The 16,570-nt window shown below is 48.3% G+C and overlaps 1 protein-coding gene and 1 pseudogene across 3 annotated transcripts in view; one reads left to right on the top strand and one right to left on the bottom strand.

Annotated features, from left to right (window-relative positions):
- Positions 1-16,570, bottom strand: part of LOC140394417 (neuronal-specific septin-3-like) — a 479,015-nt gene that overhangs the window by 290,003 nt on the left and 172,442 nt on the right. The window contains exon 1 of one of the 3 annotated variants that reach the window (XM_072481672.1): positions 14,055-14,190. The exons of the other annotated variants lie outside the window; for them this stretch is intronic. Coding sequence (XP_072337773.1) covers positions 14,055-14,091 — 37 coding nt within the window. The 5' untranslated portion in view covers positions 14,092-14,190. Of the gene's footprint in view, positions 1-14,054; positions 14,191-16,570 lie in introns of those variants that run through there. 3 annotated transcript variants of the gene reach the window in all.
- On the top strand, positions 15,122-15,323 carry LOC140394628 (U2 spliceosomal RNA; annotated as a pseudogene).

Raw genomic sequence — 16,570 nt, forward strand, 5'->3', positions numbered from 1 at the left:
CAGTTTGGAAATGGGAACGACTGATTTTTTGAAAAAAAATGAGGTTTCACGAAAGATTCCTGCTACTTCCAAGTCCGGAAAAATATTATGGCCAGGATTTGCCATCATAATGGACCGGGTGGTGTCTGCCCAAGTTGGGACTTTTCTCCCTTACTTTCCTCTGCTCACAGTGCAGTGGGGGAACAGGGTAACTGGGACATGTGCAAACCAGGCAAACAAACAACAGGATCACCTTAAGCAATGAGATAGAAGGATGGGGAAATAAAGAGCAGTAGGGTCAATTAATAGAGGATTCATTCAATGTCATATCAGGAAAGGCAAGAGAAATAAAGTAAGCTTTCTTTTAATATGCCTCCAAAAAAATGAAGACCTGAAGGAATGAGAGCGGAAGTGGTCACTCGGCCAGTAAACCCAGGGTAATGCTCTGGGAACCTGGGTTCAAATCCCCTCCACAGCAGATGGTGAAATCAGAAATCCGTAAAAACAAAATCTGGAATTTACAGAGTCTAATGTTGACCAAGCCCCACCCGGTTCACTAATGTCCCTTCAGGGAAGGAAATCCACCATCCTTATTTACCTACCTAGCCCGGCCTACAATCCACTCCAGATCCACAGCAAAGTGGACTTTTAAATGCCCTTTGAAGGGCAATTCGGGAGAGGTGGCAAATGCTGGTCTTGCCAACGACGCCCACATCCCATGAATGAATAATGAGGGGAAAAAAGTTAATTTGTGACGTGGGAGAGGTGGATGGAAGTCACTAACCATTATCGTGTCATTAAAAAGGCTTACTGAATTTTCTGTGGTGAGTTTAACGGGCATTTCACGGGCAACATGGCGAAGTTAAGGGCGAGATGCCATCTTTGCAATGTTGAAGGAGGAGAGATGCCACTTTTGGATATTCACATTTAACCACTAGCTGGGTCTTCACCTGAAGCTGCCGAACTTTAATCCATAAATGACGGGGAGAGCCATTAGCCGCGCCTTTATTTTGACAGGAATTGCTCAGGCTCGAAGAGGACTGGTGCCATTTCATTTCCAATCCCATGCTTGGGCCTAGACTTTCACGCTGAGTAGCGGCACCTGATGGTGTGCTGGCAGCAACGTTAAAGTACACTGAGTGCCAGTTTAGCTCATTTGGTTAGCTATGAGGAGAGGTTGAATAAACCCGGTTTGTTCTCGCTGGAACGACGGAGGTTGAGGGGCGACCTGATAGAGGTCTACAAAATTATGAGAGGCATAGACAGAGTGGATAGTCAGAGGCTTTTCCCCAGGGTAGAGGGGTCAATTACTCGGGGGCAGAGGTTTAAGGTGCGAGGGGTAAGGTTTAGAGGAGATGTACGAGGCAAGTTTTTTACGCAGAGGGTAGTGGGTGCCTGGAACTCGCTGCCGGAGGAGGTGGTGGAAGCAGGGACGATAGTGACATTTAAGGGGCAGTTTGACAAATACATGAATAGGATTGGAATAGAGGGATACGGACCCAGGAAGTGTAGAAGATTTTAGTTTAGATGGGCAGCATGGTCGGCACAGGCTTGGAGGGCCGAAGGGCCTGTTCCTGTGCTGCACTGTTCTTTGTTTGTTTGTTAGATATCTGGTTGGTGATGCAGAGCGGGGCCAGCAGTGCGGGTTTAATTCCCTTACCGACAGGTTATTCATAAAGGCCCCACCTGGCCCTTTGCCTGAAGTGTGGTGACCTCAAAGGGGAAAGCAGCCTATGGTCACCTGGACTATGGCGACTTTACCGTCCCTGTTAAAGTACAGGGTGTCTGATCTGATGTGGGATATCCCAGAATCAGCCTAGTTATGGGAACATTTTACATTTAATGGGGCAAGCTGAGAAAGGGGCGGGGCTGAAAAAAAACCTAACACTTTGCAGTGGGGGCAAAAGTCCTTGGGAGGAAACAAAATCCTTCCTGCTTTCGATTTCCGAATTTATAACAGTGATATTATTTGGATGCAGCAGTGCTCATGGCATCGTCAAAGCCTAGAGCTAGAAAAAAACCAGAAACACATTTGGTATTTCAAACTTCAATTTCTCCTTTAACACTGAGCCATTAAGCAATTCATATTCTGCATTGAGCTGTGCCGGATTATTCTTTTACTTGTGTCAGGCTGAGTTGGTTTCTTGGACAAACGCAAGTAGTCAACTCAGTTCAGCCGAATCAATCTTTTCAAACTGTCAAGGGGCACATTTAGCAGCGAGGGAGGACTCGTTTACCACTCATGATCTGAGCAGGAGTAAGCCATTTCCTGCTGTTTCTGTTCAGCAAAGACGGCCCAAAATTTTATTTAATGAACTGATAATAATGCGAGCAGTGATTGGTGAACTTAGCAGTGCGTGGCAGTGTACCCCAGTTCAATCTGATTAACGGTGATATGATTTCCTCATCAGCACAGTGGGTGACAGACTTGTACATTTCCATGACTACAGCACCCAGCCTATTCTGTAGATAACTTTGGGCCTCTATTACCAACAGCTCCAACTAATTGCTCGTGTAATTAAAGATTGCATTGATAGAGAGTCTTCCAGTACCACAGGATGTCCCATAGAATCCTGACAGTGCTGGAGGTCACCATTCGGCCCATCGAGTCCACACCGACCCTCCGAATGAGCACTCCACCTCGGCCCAAACCCCCACCCTATCCCCATAACCCCACCTAACCTTTGGACATTAAGGGGCAAATTAGCACAACCAATCCCGCACATCTTTGGACTGTGAGGCAACAGTGCTAACCACTGTGACTCTGCGCAGCAGCTCCGACAAACAGCAATATGATAATGGCCAGATCTTCTGTTTTTGTCATTTTGCTGAAGGGTTAGATATTGTCCAGAACACTGGAGATAACTCACTTGCTCTTCAAAATAGTGTCATGGGATCTTTGCCATTCACCCGAGAGGGTAGGTTAAGAACTCAGTTTAGCATCTCATTCAAAGGGATGACACTTCCTGGGCGTGTCAGCACAGACTTTTGTGTTCAAGACCTGCAATGGGACTTGAACCCCTAACCTTCTGACCCTGAGGCAAGAGGGCTGTCTATTGAGTCACAGCTAAAAATGGCAGTGCAGTCAAAAAACATCCAGCTGAATATCTATCCTCCATTAACAAAATAGCTGATCTATTCCCAAACAAATTTTAGCCACTGCATTGGTGATATTGTTGAGTGAAAGTTTCTAGTGAGGACAGGTGTCCGCACAGCCTCTGGATCATCCAGTTATAGCAAGAAAACATGTGGTCCTTTGTTGCTTTGCACAATATTCTGCCCCGTCTCACTGTTAAATAACTGAAAACCACTGAATGAAGTCGATTGGTAAGAAACGCTTTCTGTTAGTGTCAACTTGCAGCTCGATCTGTAGCAACTTCTGTTTCCAGAAAGACTTCCTCATCGTTATTTTAAAATATCCTGACACGTTGTATGTACTATTTAAAGCTTTGATGACGTGTCCTTTGAAGCAGTTGAACTCAATCTGTGCAGCTATCCAATGTCACAATAACTGAAATGAAATGAAAATCGCTTATTGTCACAAGTAGGCTTCAAATGAAGTTACTGTGAAAAGCCCCCAGTTGCCACATTCCGGCGCCTGTTCGGGGAGGCTGGTACGGGAATTGAACCGCACTGCTGGCCTGCCTTGGTCTGCTTTCAAAGCCAGCGATTTAGCCCTGTGCTAAACCAGCCACAATTTGGGTTATGGAATGATGCAATTAAGACGATAGACTTTAGCTGTTGAGGCTTTGAGATACAATAGAACCAAAATAGATTGTTGTTTTATGCTGAGTAAGGATTATTTAGGCCTCATTACTGAGACTTTGCACTGCAACCTGAACTTTGCCCTGTATGGTGATCTGCTGGTCACGGCAAGACCAACGTCGTCACTGCTACATTTGGCATTGTCACTCAGCTGTCCCCCCAAATTATCTGCTCTGAATTGCCCAAAACGGGGGGAAACCCAGTCCTTATGTGATGTTGTGTTGTTCTGTTTATCATAGACGTACCAATCGTATGATAAAGATCGGTGGAATAATAACACACGTTCTTGATTTGAAGACTAAAGTAAAGTCACCATCGTCCCAGATGACCATAGGCTGCTCTCCCCTTTGAGGGGGGGAGCGGACTGGTGGTGATTTAACCTGAGGATCACCACACCTCAGGCAAGGGGTAAGGTAAAGAAGGTGGGCCTCCATTAATAACCGCATCTGGCTCAGGAATTGAACCCATGCTGCTGGCCTTGCTCTGCTTCACAAACCAGCCATGCAGCCAACTGAGCTAAACACCATACAATTGAACGGCCATTCGGGTAGATCAGGAGCCTCAGTGGGGACCGCACGGTCGAGGTTGCACTTAGTCTGGTTTTCTGCACTGAGGAGCTCTGCTCATCAGACCTCCTCAACGCAGGGAGAGATCGGGACGGCATTTTTAAATGACGCCCTGATCTCTCGACCCCCCCCCCTCCCCCCCGATGTGACCCCCGAGCCCCAACTCATCTATAAGGGGACCCTCGGCCGACCCCCACCCCCGCATGCAGGGCACACCTGGACCCGATCACCGCCATGTGAAAAATGCCAGCTTGGCACCTTGGCAGCGCCAGCCTGGCAGTAGCCCTGAAGGACGGTGAAGTAACGGTGCTATATTTCGAAGTCAGGATAGTGTGTGGCTTGAAGGGGAACTTGTAGGTGGTGGCGTTCCCATGTATCTGCTACCTGGTCTTTCGAGACAGTAGCTATCACGGGTTTAGAAAGTGCTGTACCTTTGACAGGTGCTTCTGACTGTTTTGACAATTGATTTTAACAGGTCTGGTAACAGTTCCAATGAACTTGACAGTAATGAGTTTACCAACTTTGCACGCACATTTATGCCTACATTTAGCAATTCCATAGGACATCTGACCTCCACCAAAGATGTCCTGGGACCAGATCCAAAGAGGTTTCATTACCCCTCCAAAGGGGTACCCCTGGCTACCCAAACAAACCCGGAACACTGAGACCTGCTGTTAACTCGTCTAATTCACACATTTCAACTTTCACACTCTTGGCCGACCAAAACCCTACTTCAGGGAAGGCAGCTGGTGATTTAAATGGCCAACTACTTCTGTAAAGTGGTAATGAGCAAATCGTGCCCCCTCTGCATTCCTGCCCCCCCACCTGAAAATGTTAAGTCTCATGTTCAGGGGATTTTTCAGGCATTTCCATTATTTTTGTCATAACATACGGGCCAATGACGGGAGATCGTCAATATAATATAATCACCCAGAATTCCAATAAAACTTTCAGAAACAGAGGGTGAAATTCTCCGCCTTGCACTGCCAGTAGCGAAGTTCATTTGCATCCATTGAGGGGGTCGGGCACCACATTCTCCAGGCCCGTGTGATTCTCCTGTTCCCTGGGCCAGGAATCACATCGGCGGGGATTACTACAGGAATGGACAAGTGTGGCCCTGACCTGGTGACGCAGGGTGGTCAAAGGGGGTAGCTAACTCCTAAGGAGGATTCCCCCCCCCCCCCCAAGTCCATCTGAAGGCCACCACACTCCCCTCCGACAATGCAAGACCTGCACACTCCACCCTCACCAGATCCCCCCCCACCGCCCCACTCAGAGACCGCTTAAATAAAGAGACCCCCCCCCCCCTCCAAGAGACACCCTAAATAAAGGGACATCACCCAGAGAGCCCCTAAATTTAAAGAATCCCCAGGGTCTCTCTTCTGGGGGAGGTTCCAGGCAGGGGTCTGTTTTCTGGGAGGGGGGTCTGTGAGGGTTCTCTTTATTTAGAGAGTCTCTGAGGTGGTCTCTTTATTTAGGGATCTCTTGGGAGGGGAGGCATGGGTCGCTTTCCCCGTGCTTGGGGGAATGGGAGGGACCCAGAAAATCTGGGGTGCACACTGAATTATGATGCGGGGGTCAGTGGCCAGCCGCGTGACCTCACTATCGGGCCACCCGCTCAAAATGGCCGCCCGATAGTGAGATTCCCTTGGCAATCCCGCGCAAATCTCATCGTGCATAAATTTGCATAGCGAAGGATTGGGAATTGCTTCCAGCGGGAGCGCAAATTAGCCCCGGCGGGAAAATGCCTCCGAAATGGAGAAAATCGCCTAACATCTTGAACCTATCGAGTGATGTGAATGTGGAGCTCACCGCCCAGGGAGTGGCTGAAGTGAATAGTATGGATGGGTTTAAGGAGAAGCTGGAAAGGTGCCAGAGGAAGCGTGGGGGAAAGAGTAAAGAGGAATGGAGGCTGTGGAGTGTAATGCCGGACATGGATAGGTTGGGCCTGTTTCTGTGTCGTACATCCAATGTAGTCCTTTGACCATTCCCAGCAGTTTGGGATTTTAATCCTCCCATTTTAATAAGCAGAAATCCACGCTTAAAGCTCACCACCAATGCTGCTGAGAGGGAGGGGAACGTTTGCAAAGCTTTTCGCTCTCTCGGAGGGAGAACAACTCACCACACAAAATATTTCTCACTTCCTGAGGTGGCTGAGAATTGGAGAACGGGGCTGAGAATTCCAGGTCCATTTGAAGAGTAGTTAAGGTTCAAACGATCAGGTGGGATGTTGACCCAGTTCTTTCCCTTCACAATAAGTGAATGAGAATGGTTCAGGGTGGTGACTGCCCCTAACATGCTGGGCGGGATTCTCGACACCCCCAGCCGCGTGGTCCTCGTCCGTGTGCCGTTCACTGGCGGCGGGATTCTCTACTCCCGCTGCTTGTCAATGGGATTTCCCATTGAAGCCCCCTCACGCCGCCGGGAAATCCGTGGGCGGAGCTGCAGTGCCAGCGGGAAAAGGGAGCCCCAAAGACCGGAGAATTCCGGCAATTATCTCACATTCAAGCATCCTCATATTATTTTACCTGTATTCAATAAACTGTGTGCTTTTGAATCAAATGCTATTCCACCCCCCTGCATAACGCATATTGTTTACTCCAAAATATATAGATACCACAGAACCATAAGCTAGCGGAACTCATGTGACAGGGGTGCTTGGTTATCAGTAACACATTTCCGCTGTTTTATCTGACATCGATATATTTAGAACAGTGCAAATGGCAAGTTATGGTGCCTGTCTTGCACTGTCCACTGCACAGCAAAGTCACACGTGTTTATTTAAATATTGTGGGCCAACAGGATAGCAGGTTACAGTTAATCTGCAATTGGCGTACAGCCAATACGGTTGGTAAGTACCTCCCACAAGGGATCTCATGCTAAAAGCACGCCAGGGCCCAGGAGCAGAGTGGTTATGTTACTGGGTCAGTTATCCAGATGCCTTGTTTACGGATCTGGAAGTATTGACTTCCAAATCCATCACTGCCAAAGAATTTAAATTCTGTTTGTTAGATTAATCTGGAACAAAAGCTACTTTAAGTAATGGTCACGGCGGATTGTCATTGTTCACTAATTTCTCTCGGGAGGAACTCTGCCATCCGGGAACGATTTAGTCTGACTCCAGGCCCACAGCAATGTGGTTGACTCCTAATTCCCCTCCAAAATGGCCAATCAAAACACTCAGGGCATGATCTACTGACCGCATTGCGCCCGAAAAGGCAGTGCGCGTGGCAGGTAGATGCTGGGAAATCCCTCTTCCGGGATCTACCTTGCTCGCCACGCCTCACCTCACAAGCTCCAACGCGATCTCGCGGGACGACACAATGTGAATCCCGCCCATTGTGAGGGCGGATCACTTTTTAGCAAATCTGCATATTAGAGCGAGACAGCTAGTCTCACTCCAAAATGCTCTCCCACGATCAATCCACGGTGATGGATCTAACCAGTTTGCCTTAGGCCCCTCGGGTGAACGCCATTCAGTGCTGGGGGCCAGATGGAGCGGCAGTCATGGGGGTCTCCCAGGGGATTGGAGGCCCCCAGGCGCTTGCCCTCTGGGTAAAGTGCCAGCCTGGCACTGCCAAGGTGCCGAGATGGTGGCAGGAGCAGTGCCAGCATGCTGGGCTGGTGGCATCCAGGTGACACCAGCAGGACCAGGGTGCCAAGCTGGCATTTTTCCCACGACAGGAATGGGGTCCAGGGGTGCCCTGTGCGGGTAGGCCTGAGAACCCTCTTATAGGTGAGTGGGGGGGGGGGGGGTTTGGGGCTCACATTAGTGTGTTGGGCGATCAGGACGCCACAGAGTCCCATTTGAACTCCGAGCTCCGGGAAACGCCCTGCGGAACGTGCTCTGTTCCCATTGGGGTAGATCGCACCCTCAAGGTGCTCAAGATGGCGGCTCATTGCCTCGTGCATAAATCACAAAAAAATATCGTGATAATATCCAGGGCATCACCAAACCAGCAATCTGCCACCTGGCTCACCCTGGTGGTGTCAAGCGGATCTTGGATTTGATCTACGAGGAGACTTGCGAGGTGCTGAATGTTTTCCTGGAAAATGTGACCAGGGATGCGATCACTGACACCGAGCACGCCAAGCACAAGATGGCTACTGCCACGGATGTGGTGTACGCCCTGAGATGCCGGGGCCTTATATTCAATGGATTTGGTGGCTTCCCAACTCAGCCCTTTCTACCAATCTCACAACAAATAAATCACAAAACGCTAACATGCAAGTTCAGCAGGTAACAGGGAAGGCAACTGGAATGTTGACCTTAATTTCACAGGGAATGGAGTATAGAAATAGGGATGTCCTGCTAAAACTACACAAGGCACTAGTTGGACCACACCTAGAATACTCTGAACTGTTTTGATCCCATTCTCTAAGGAAAGATATCCTGGCATTGGAGGCAGTCCAGAGAAGGTTCATTAGGTTGATGAAATGAAAATGAAAAGAAAATCGCTTATTGTCACAAGTAGGCTTCAAATGAAGTTACTGTGAAAAGCCCCTAGTCGCCACATTCCAGTGCCTGTTCGGGGAGGCTGGTACGGGAATTGAACCATGCTGCTGGCCTGCCTTGGTCTGCTTTCAAAGCCAGCGATTTAGCCCTGTGCTAAACCAGCCCCATCCTGGGAATGGACGGATTCTTTTATGAGCCTGTATTTATTGTAATCAAGAAGAATGAGAGGCGACCTTCTTGAGACCCTAGAATTCTCAGGGGGCTTGACAGGGTAGACACTGAGAGGATGTTTCCTCTTGTGGGCAAGTCTAGGACCAGAGGGCATAATCTCCGAGTAAGACATCTCCCATTTAAGACAGAGATGAGGAGGGATTTCCTCTCTCAGAGGGTGGTGAATCGGTGAAATTATTTACCACAAAGGGCTGTCGAGGCTGCGGCATTAAGTACGTTCAAGGCTGAGATTTTCAATCAGTACCCAGGAATCAAGGGTTATGGCGATAAGGCAGGAAAGTGGGGTTGAGGATTATCAGATCGCTCATGATCTCTTTGAATGGCGGAGCAGACCCGATGGGCCGAATGGCCTACTTCTGCTCCTACGCCTTATGGTCACCTTCTCAAGGGTAACTAGGATGGGCAATAAGTGCTGATCTCGCCAGCAGCATCACAGTCTGTAAATTTTAAAAAACACCATGGTAAATTGATGGCCGTTTGGCTGTTGTATCTTGCTCACTCATTTCGGAGCAGTGCAGAAAACATTCTGCAGTAATGTGAGATATCTTTATACCAACAATACAGTCTGACAAAAGAGCCTCATGTGATTGACTAAAAATCTGTACAGGCAGTTGGACTAAGAAGTGACTACCAGAGTCCAAAATGTTACTGGCTGTCTTTTGAATGTTGACGACAGCAGAATGGGAAATGTTTGCTCACATTTAAGCAGCTGAACTCTCATTCACCCACAGTAATTTATTTGACCGCCTTGTGGTAGAGGCTGGAAAGAAAGTTCAGCCCGGGCAGCACAATCAAGCTTTTATTTAACAAAAGAATCTGGTGCTGAATTTCTTACATTTTTTAGGAAATCCGTATTTTGTTGGTTAATTGTGGGAGGGGACAAATGGGAAACTGGGCAGATCCTGCAGACCCGCTGACCGAGGCTGGTCTTTGCAGCCACAGGAACAGATGGTATAGAAGTAGGCCTTTCGGCCCCTCGAACCTGCTCCGCCATCCAATAAGATCATGGCTGATCCGTTTGTGTTTCGGGTTCCACATTCTCATCAGCCCTCGATAACCTTTGATTCCCGTCGTGCCCGACAAGAACCCAGCGGCCTCTGCCTCAGAAATATCCAGTGATCCCGCCCCACTGTGGGATGTGGGCGCCACTGGTTTGGCCAACATTTGTTGTCCATCCCTAGTTGCCCTTCAGAAGGTGGTTTCTCGATCCGCTGCTGTCCCTGATGTGCAGGTGCACCCACTGTGCTGTTAGGGAGGGAGTTCCAGGATGTTGCCCCAGTGACAGTGAAGGAACAGCGATATGTTTCCAAGTCAGGGTGGTGTGTGACTTGGGAGGTGAACCTCCAGGGGGTGAGGTTCCCAGGTATCTGCTGCTCTTGTCCTTCTCGATGGCAGTGGTCGTGGGTTTCAAAGGTGTTGTCTAAGGAACTTGGTGAGTTACTGCAGTGCATCTTGTAGATGGTACACACGGCTGCCACTGTTTGTCAGTGGTGGAGGGTTTGAGTGTTTGTGGAAGGGGGAGCAATCAGGTCAGCTGGATGGTGTCAAGCTTCTTGAGTGTTGTTGGGGCTGCACTCATCCAGGCAAGTGGGGAGTATTCCATTATAGTCCTGATTTGTGCCTTGCAGATGGTGGACAGGCTTTGAGGGTCAGGAGGTGAGTTACGCACCTTAGGATTCCTAGTCTTTGACCTGCCCTGGTAGCCACAGTATTAATAGTATTAACTCAGTATTAACTCATCAGCAAATGTGTGGACGACTGTGTGCCAAAGAAAGCAATACGTACGTTCCCCAACCGGAAACCATGGCTCAATCGCGAGATTGATTCCCTACTGCAGGACAGATCTGAGGTATTCAAGTCAGCCGACCCTGACCTATACACAAAATCCAGGTATGACCTCCGCAAAGCCATCCGAGATGCCAAGAGAGAATATCAAACCAAGCTAGAGTCACAGACATACTCTCGGCGGTTGTGGCAAGGACTAAACAACATAATGGGCTACAAAGCGAAGCCGAACAGTATCTCCGGCAGCAGCGGAACCCTCCCCGATGAACTCAAATGCATTCAATGCTCGGTTCGAGCAGGTAACAATCCGTTGGCAAGTGCCCCAGCAGCCCATAATTCACCCATACCCACCATCACAGCTTCCGAAATCAGATTGGCCTTCCTGAAAGTGAACCCTCGGAAGGCAACGGGCCCGGATGGGATCCCTGGTCGTGCACTCAGAGCCTGCGCGGACCAGCTGGCAGAGGTGTGCGCGGACATCTTAACCTGTCCCTACTCCAAGTGCTTCGAGAGGTTGATCATGAAGCACATCACCTCCATACTCCCAGAACGCCTTGATCCACTGCAATTCGCATACCGTCGCAACCGGTCCACAGCAGACGCAATTTACCTGGCCCTACACTCATCCCTAGAGCATCTCGACAACAAGGACTCCTACATCAGACTCCTATTTATTGACTACAGCTCCGCCTTCAACACCATAATCCCAGACAAGCTCATATCAAAGCTCCAAAACCTAGGACTTGGCTCCCCACTCTGCAACTGGATCCTCGATTTTTTGGCCAACAGACCACAATCAGTAAGAATGAACAACAACACCTCTTCCACAATCGTCCTCAATACTGGGGCCCCGCAAGGTGCGTACGTAGCCCCCTACTCTACTCCCCGTACACACATGACTGCGTGGCAAGATTTGGTTGCAACTCCATCTACAAGTTTGCTGACGATACGACCATAATGGACCGGATCTCGAATAACGACGAGTCAGAATACAGGAGGGAGATAGAGAACCTAGTGGAGTGGTGTAGCGACAACAATCTCTCCTCAATGCCAGCAAAACTAAAGAGCTGGTCATTAACTTCAGGAAGTAAAATCATAGAATTATCATAGAATCATAGAATTTACAGTGCAGTAGGAGGCCATTCGGCCCATCGAGTCTGCACCCTACCCAAGCCCACACCTCTACCCTATCCCCATAACCCAGTAACCCCACCCAACACTAAGGGCAGTTTTGGACACTAAGGGCAATTTATCATGGCCAATCCACCTAACCTGCACATCTTTGGACTGTGGGAGGAAACCGGAGCACCCGGAGGAAACCCACGCACACACGGGGAGAACGTGCAGGCTCCGCACAGGCAGTGACCCAAGCCGGGAATCGAACCTGAGACCCTGGAGCTGTGAAGCAATTGTGCTAACCACCATGCTACCGTGCTGCCCACTAAACTAAAGAGCTAAAGTAAAGCACTGCACACACCCCTGTCAGCATCAACAGGGCCAAATACTGTCCCCCATTTTAGCACAACCTAAACCCTACACTATTTGAACGCAATGCATCAAGTCATGGAATCTCCGCTTGCCTTATCTCTGAATGATTCAAGTCTCCAGAGAGCTCGACTGCTTTTGACTGGTGGGTTTTGAGAAATAATGGGCGGAATTCTCCCATCCGCGGCTTTAAGTCCCGTCCCGGAGTTTGGGGATGGGGAGCGTTTCCCACTGTAGAGGCCATATCTTCTACCCTGACCTAATTAGTGACGCATCCGGGGGTTCAGCGCTGTATTGTGTGGCTGGATTGCTCGTGTCCTGTCATCATGGGATTGCGGGTGATTTAGCGGTTTGGATCAGAAATTGGCTAGCTGTAAGAAGGCGGTTGATGGGAAATGTTCAGCCTGGAGTCCAGTTACTAGTGGTGTACCACAAGGATCTGTTCTGAGGCACTGCTGTTTGTTATTTTTATAAATGACCTGGAGGAGGGCGTAGAAGGATGGGTGAGTAAATTTGCGGATGACACTAAAGTCGGTGGAGTTGTGGACAGTGCGGAAGGATGTTGCAGGTTACAGAGGGACATAGATAAGCTGTAGAGCTGGGCTGAGAAGTGGCAAATCGAGTTTAATGCAGAAAAGTGTGAGGTGATTCATTTTGGAAGGAGTAACAGGAATACAGAGTACTGGGCTAATGGTAAGATTCTTGGTAGTGTGGATGAGCAGAGAGATCTCGGTGTCCATGTACATAGATCCCTGAAAGTCGCCACCCAGGTTGATAGGGTTGTTAAGAAGGCGTACGTTGGTAGAGGGATTGAGTTTCGGAGCCATGAGGTCATGTTGCAGCTGTACAAAACTCTGTTGCGGCCGCATTTGGAGTATTGCGTGCAGTTCTGGTCGCCGCATTATAGGAAAGATGTGGAAGCATTGGAAAGGGTGCAGAGGAGATTTATCAGGATGTTGCCTGGTATGGAGGGAAGATCTTATGAGGATAGGCAGAGGGACTGGAGGCTGTTTTCGTTAGAGAGAAGGTTAAGAGGTGACTTAATAGAGGCATACAAGATGATCAGAGGATTAGATAGGGTGGATAGTGAGAGCCTTTTTCCTCGGATGGTGATGGCTAGCACAGGGGACATAGCTTTAAATTGAGGGGAGATAGATATACGACGGATGTCAGAGATAGGTTCTTTACTCAGAGAGTAGCAAGGGCTTGGAATGCCCTGCCTGCAACAGTAGTGGACTCGCCAACATTAAGGGCATTTAAATGGTCATTGGATAAACATATGGATGATAATGGAATAGTGTAGGTGGGCTTTAGAGTGGTTTCACAGGTTGGCGCAACATCGAGGGCCGAAGGGCCTGTACTGCGCTATAATGTTCTATTATATTGTTCTATTGCCGAGGCAACCCCTCCTCATAACCATATTTCAGGCAAAACGGCTTACAGTAACTGATTTTAAAACAACTGGAAGGACTATTTGTACACAGGGAATGCAAAAAATGTTGACACTTCCGGCCAGTCAAATATCAGGACAGGGTCTTCTGTCTCATTCTTCATTTCAGATTGCATCACAATTAAAACAAGCATGCCATAACTGGCTGGCTGGTGGTGTGAATGACAACCTTTTGTTTTACACATTCTAGATTAACTAGTTCACTTCCCCGGACATTGCTCAGATATAATAACAATAACAAGCGTCCACCAAATTGGCAACTGTTTAAGTCTCTCTTCCTGTCTGTTTTTAACTCTCCCTCTCTCTCGTTCTTTCTCTCTGTATGTTTATCACATACTGTATTGTTGTCTTCGTGCATCCCTGTCTCCGACCATTTTTCACTCTGCTTCTTTTTAACTGTAAATCTCACTCGGAACGGATCCGTGAGGGACTGGGCAAGTAGGCTGCAGGTTTACGGAATGCTAGCATCAACTCTGGAAGTGAGGAAGGGAAGGCGATCAATACAGTTAAAAGGCACCAGGTAGATATAAACTACAAGTGCACATTAAAAGGGTCAGCAAGTTAAATGAGCTATTAAGAAAACAAATCAATGCACGGACGCACACAGCCATCTAAATGACCTGCAAAGTAAATTCAATTGATCGAGTGGGCTGAGCAAGAGAAAATTGATTGGTTATCCAACATTTACAGGGGGATATCTGTTCTCCGAAGCAAAGCTGTCACTTATTTGCAATAATTTGATGTGACACTGAACGGGAGCAATTATTTTGAACTATATCATAGTTTCACAGTGACATTGAGCAACGTGAGCAGATAAATTTACGTGACTCATTTGTCTTGCATCCCTCTGTTTTAGCAAATGTGTTAATCCACGGTGGCACAGTGGTCAGCACTGCTGCCTCACAGCACCAGGGACCCGGGTTCGATTCCGGCCTCGGGTGACTGTGCGGAGTCTGCACGTCCTCCCCGTGTCTGCGCGGGTTTCCTCCGGGTGCTCCGGTTTCCTCCCACAGTCCAAAGATGTGCAGGTGAGGTGGATTGGCCCTGCTAAATTGCTCTGTAGTGTCCAAAAGATATACAGGTTAGGTGGGGGTATGGTGATTATGGGAATAGGTTCAGGGCGTGGGCCTAGCCAGGGTGCTCTTTCAGAGGGTCAGTGCAGACCCGATGGGCTGACTGGCCTCCTGCTGCACTGTAGGGATTCCATTGATCACAATGTCTATGAGTTTAAAGTGGACAGGCTACATGGTGAATTTAAATAGAAGCTTTGGTGAGGTAAAAGAAAAATGGCAAGCACTTGAATACCAATATCCGCAACATTCACCCCTGGACTCCGAAGTGGGTTCAATTAAATGGAGACTGGACTATAAATATTGACATGTCTATCATCAATGATAGTTTCCTATCGCTTCTCGACCTTTTGGCTAAGATCAAATGTAGTATCTGCTCTGCCTTTTGGCTCAGATCTGGTATGTCTCTCTTTTGGGGACCATGAATTGGATTCAATTTGAATCTGAATTGTTTTTTGGAGCAGGCGAGGAGCTGGATTAGGGGTTCGCCCCTGTCCATACTCTGAGCCCTGGCTTTGGAACTCAGAGAAAGTAATAATTTAATTTTTTTTAAATCAATGATAGTTTCCGTCTGCCATGTTTAATGTTTCCATTTGCAAGTGAGACCAGAAGTGAGGGTCATAAATGTAAGATAGCAACCAATACGTTCAATTGGGAATTCAGAACAATTAGGGTGATTAGAGTGTGGAACTTGCTGCACAGCACAGGGAATGGTTGAGGTGAATAGCACGGCTGCATTCAAGGGGAAGCTATCCAGGAAATTGAGGGAGTAAGGAATAGAAGGATACATTGACGGAGAGTGGAGGTTCACACAGAGCATAGCCTTCTTCTGTGCTGTCCTGCTTTGTAATGACTATTTCAACCGAAGCATGCATTTTAAAATTATAATTACAGTGTTTTGGACCGTGTTAATTTACATCCCACTGTCGACAAAGGTGATGCAATTCTTGTGCACTATATTCTGATCTAATCATGTAAGTCATTGTTTATGAAGATCAGTCAACCTTCAAGACTGCTAATCAGATATCTTGTCTGACCTTCCATTTGTTGACATCTTAAGTAAATCTGCAAAGAGATAGTCAGGACTGTTGTCTCCGAATACTCGTTCAATTTTAACAAAGTGTACTGTAGGGTGCCCGGTGCCAATTGCTGCCATTTAGTATCTCATCAAGTCCAAGGGGCGGCACGGTGGCACAGGGGTTAGCACTGCTGCCTCACTGCGCCAAGATCCCGGCCTGGGGTGACTGTGTGTGAAGTTTGCACATTCTCCGGGTGCTCCGGTTCCCTCCTGCAGTTCAAAGATGCGCAGGTTAGGTGGCGTGGCCGTGCTACATTGCCCCCTTTGTGTCCAAAGGTTAGGGGGAGTTACGGGGATAGGTTGGAGGCGTGGGCAGGGTGCTCTTTTGGAGGGTCAGTGCAGACTCAATGGGCCAAATAGCCTCCTTCTTCACTGTAGGGATTCTATGTTTCGAAGCCTTCGGTGTACAATTGTACCTGGGAATATGTCCAGCAGAATTTCTCTTGCCCTGGTTTCGCTCCCTTCTGCCTGCGAGCTCGGAGGTTCGAGCGAATGCTTCTTCACAAACTGAACAATCAGTCCGAGGGGAGAGTAGTCAGTGAGGTCACAATCAGATAATAGAGTGAGGCACTGTGGGACATGCCTCGACACAAAGTTAATTCTGACCTGAAATGGTCTAGTGACAATATGCTCCCTTGAAGAACCAGGTCAACCATGTTAACCTGTTAAATGCGACAGGCTGTGAAGTCCAGACAGCAGTCTCGG

This window comes from Scyliorhinus torazame, chromosome 17, assembly GCF_047496885.1.
Source record: "Scyliorhinus torazame isolate Kashiwa2021f chromosome 17, sScyTor2.1, whole genome shotgun sequence".
NCBI lineage: Eukaryota > Metazoa > Chordata > Chondrichthyes > Carcharhiniformes > Scyliorhinidae > Scyliorhinus > Scyliorhinus torazame.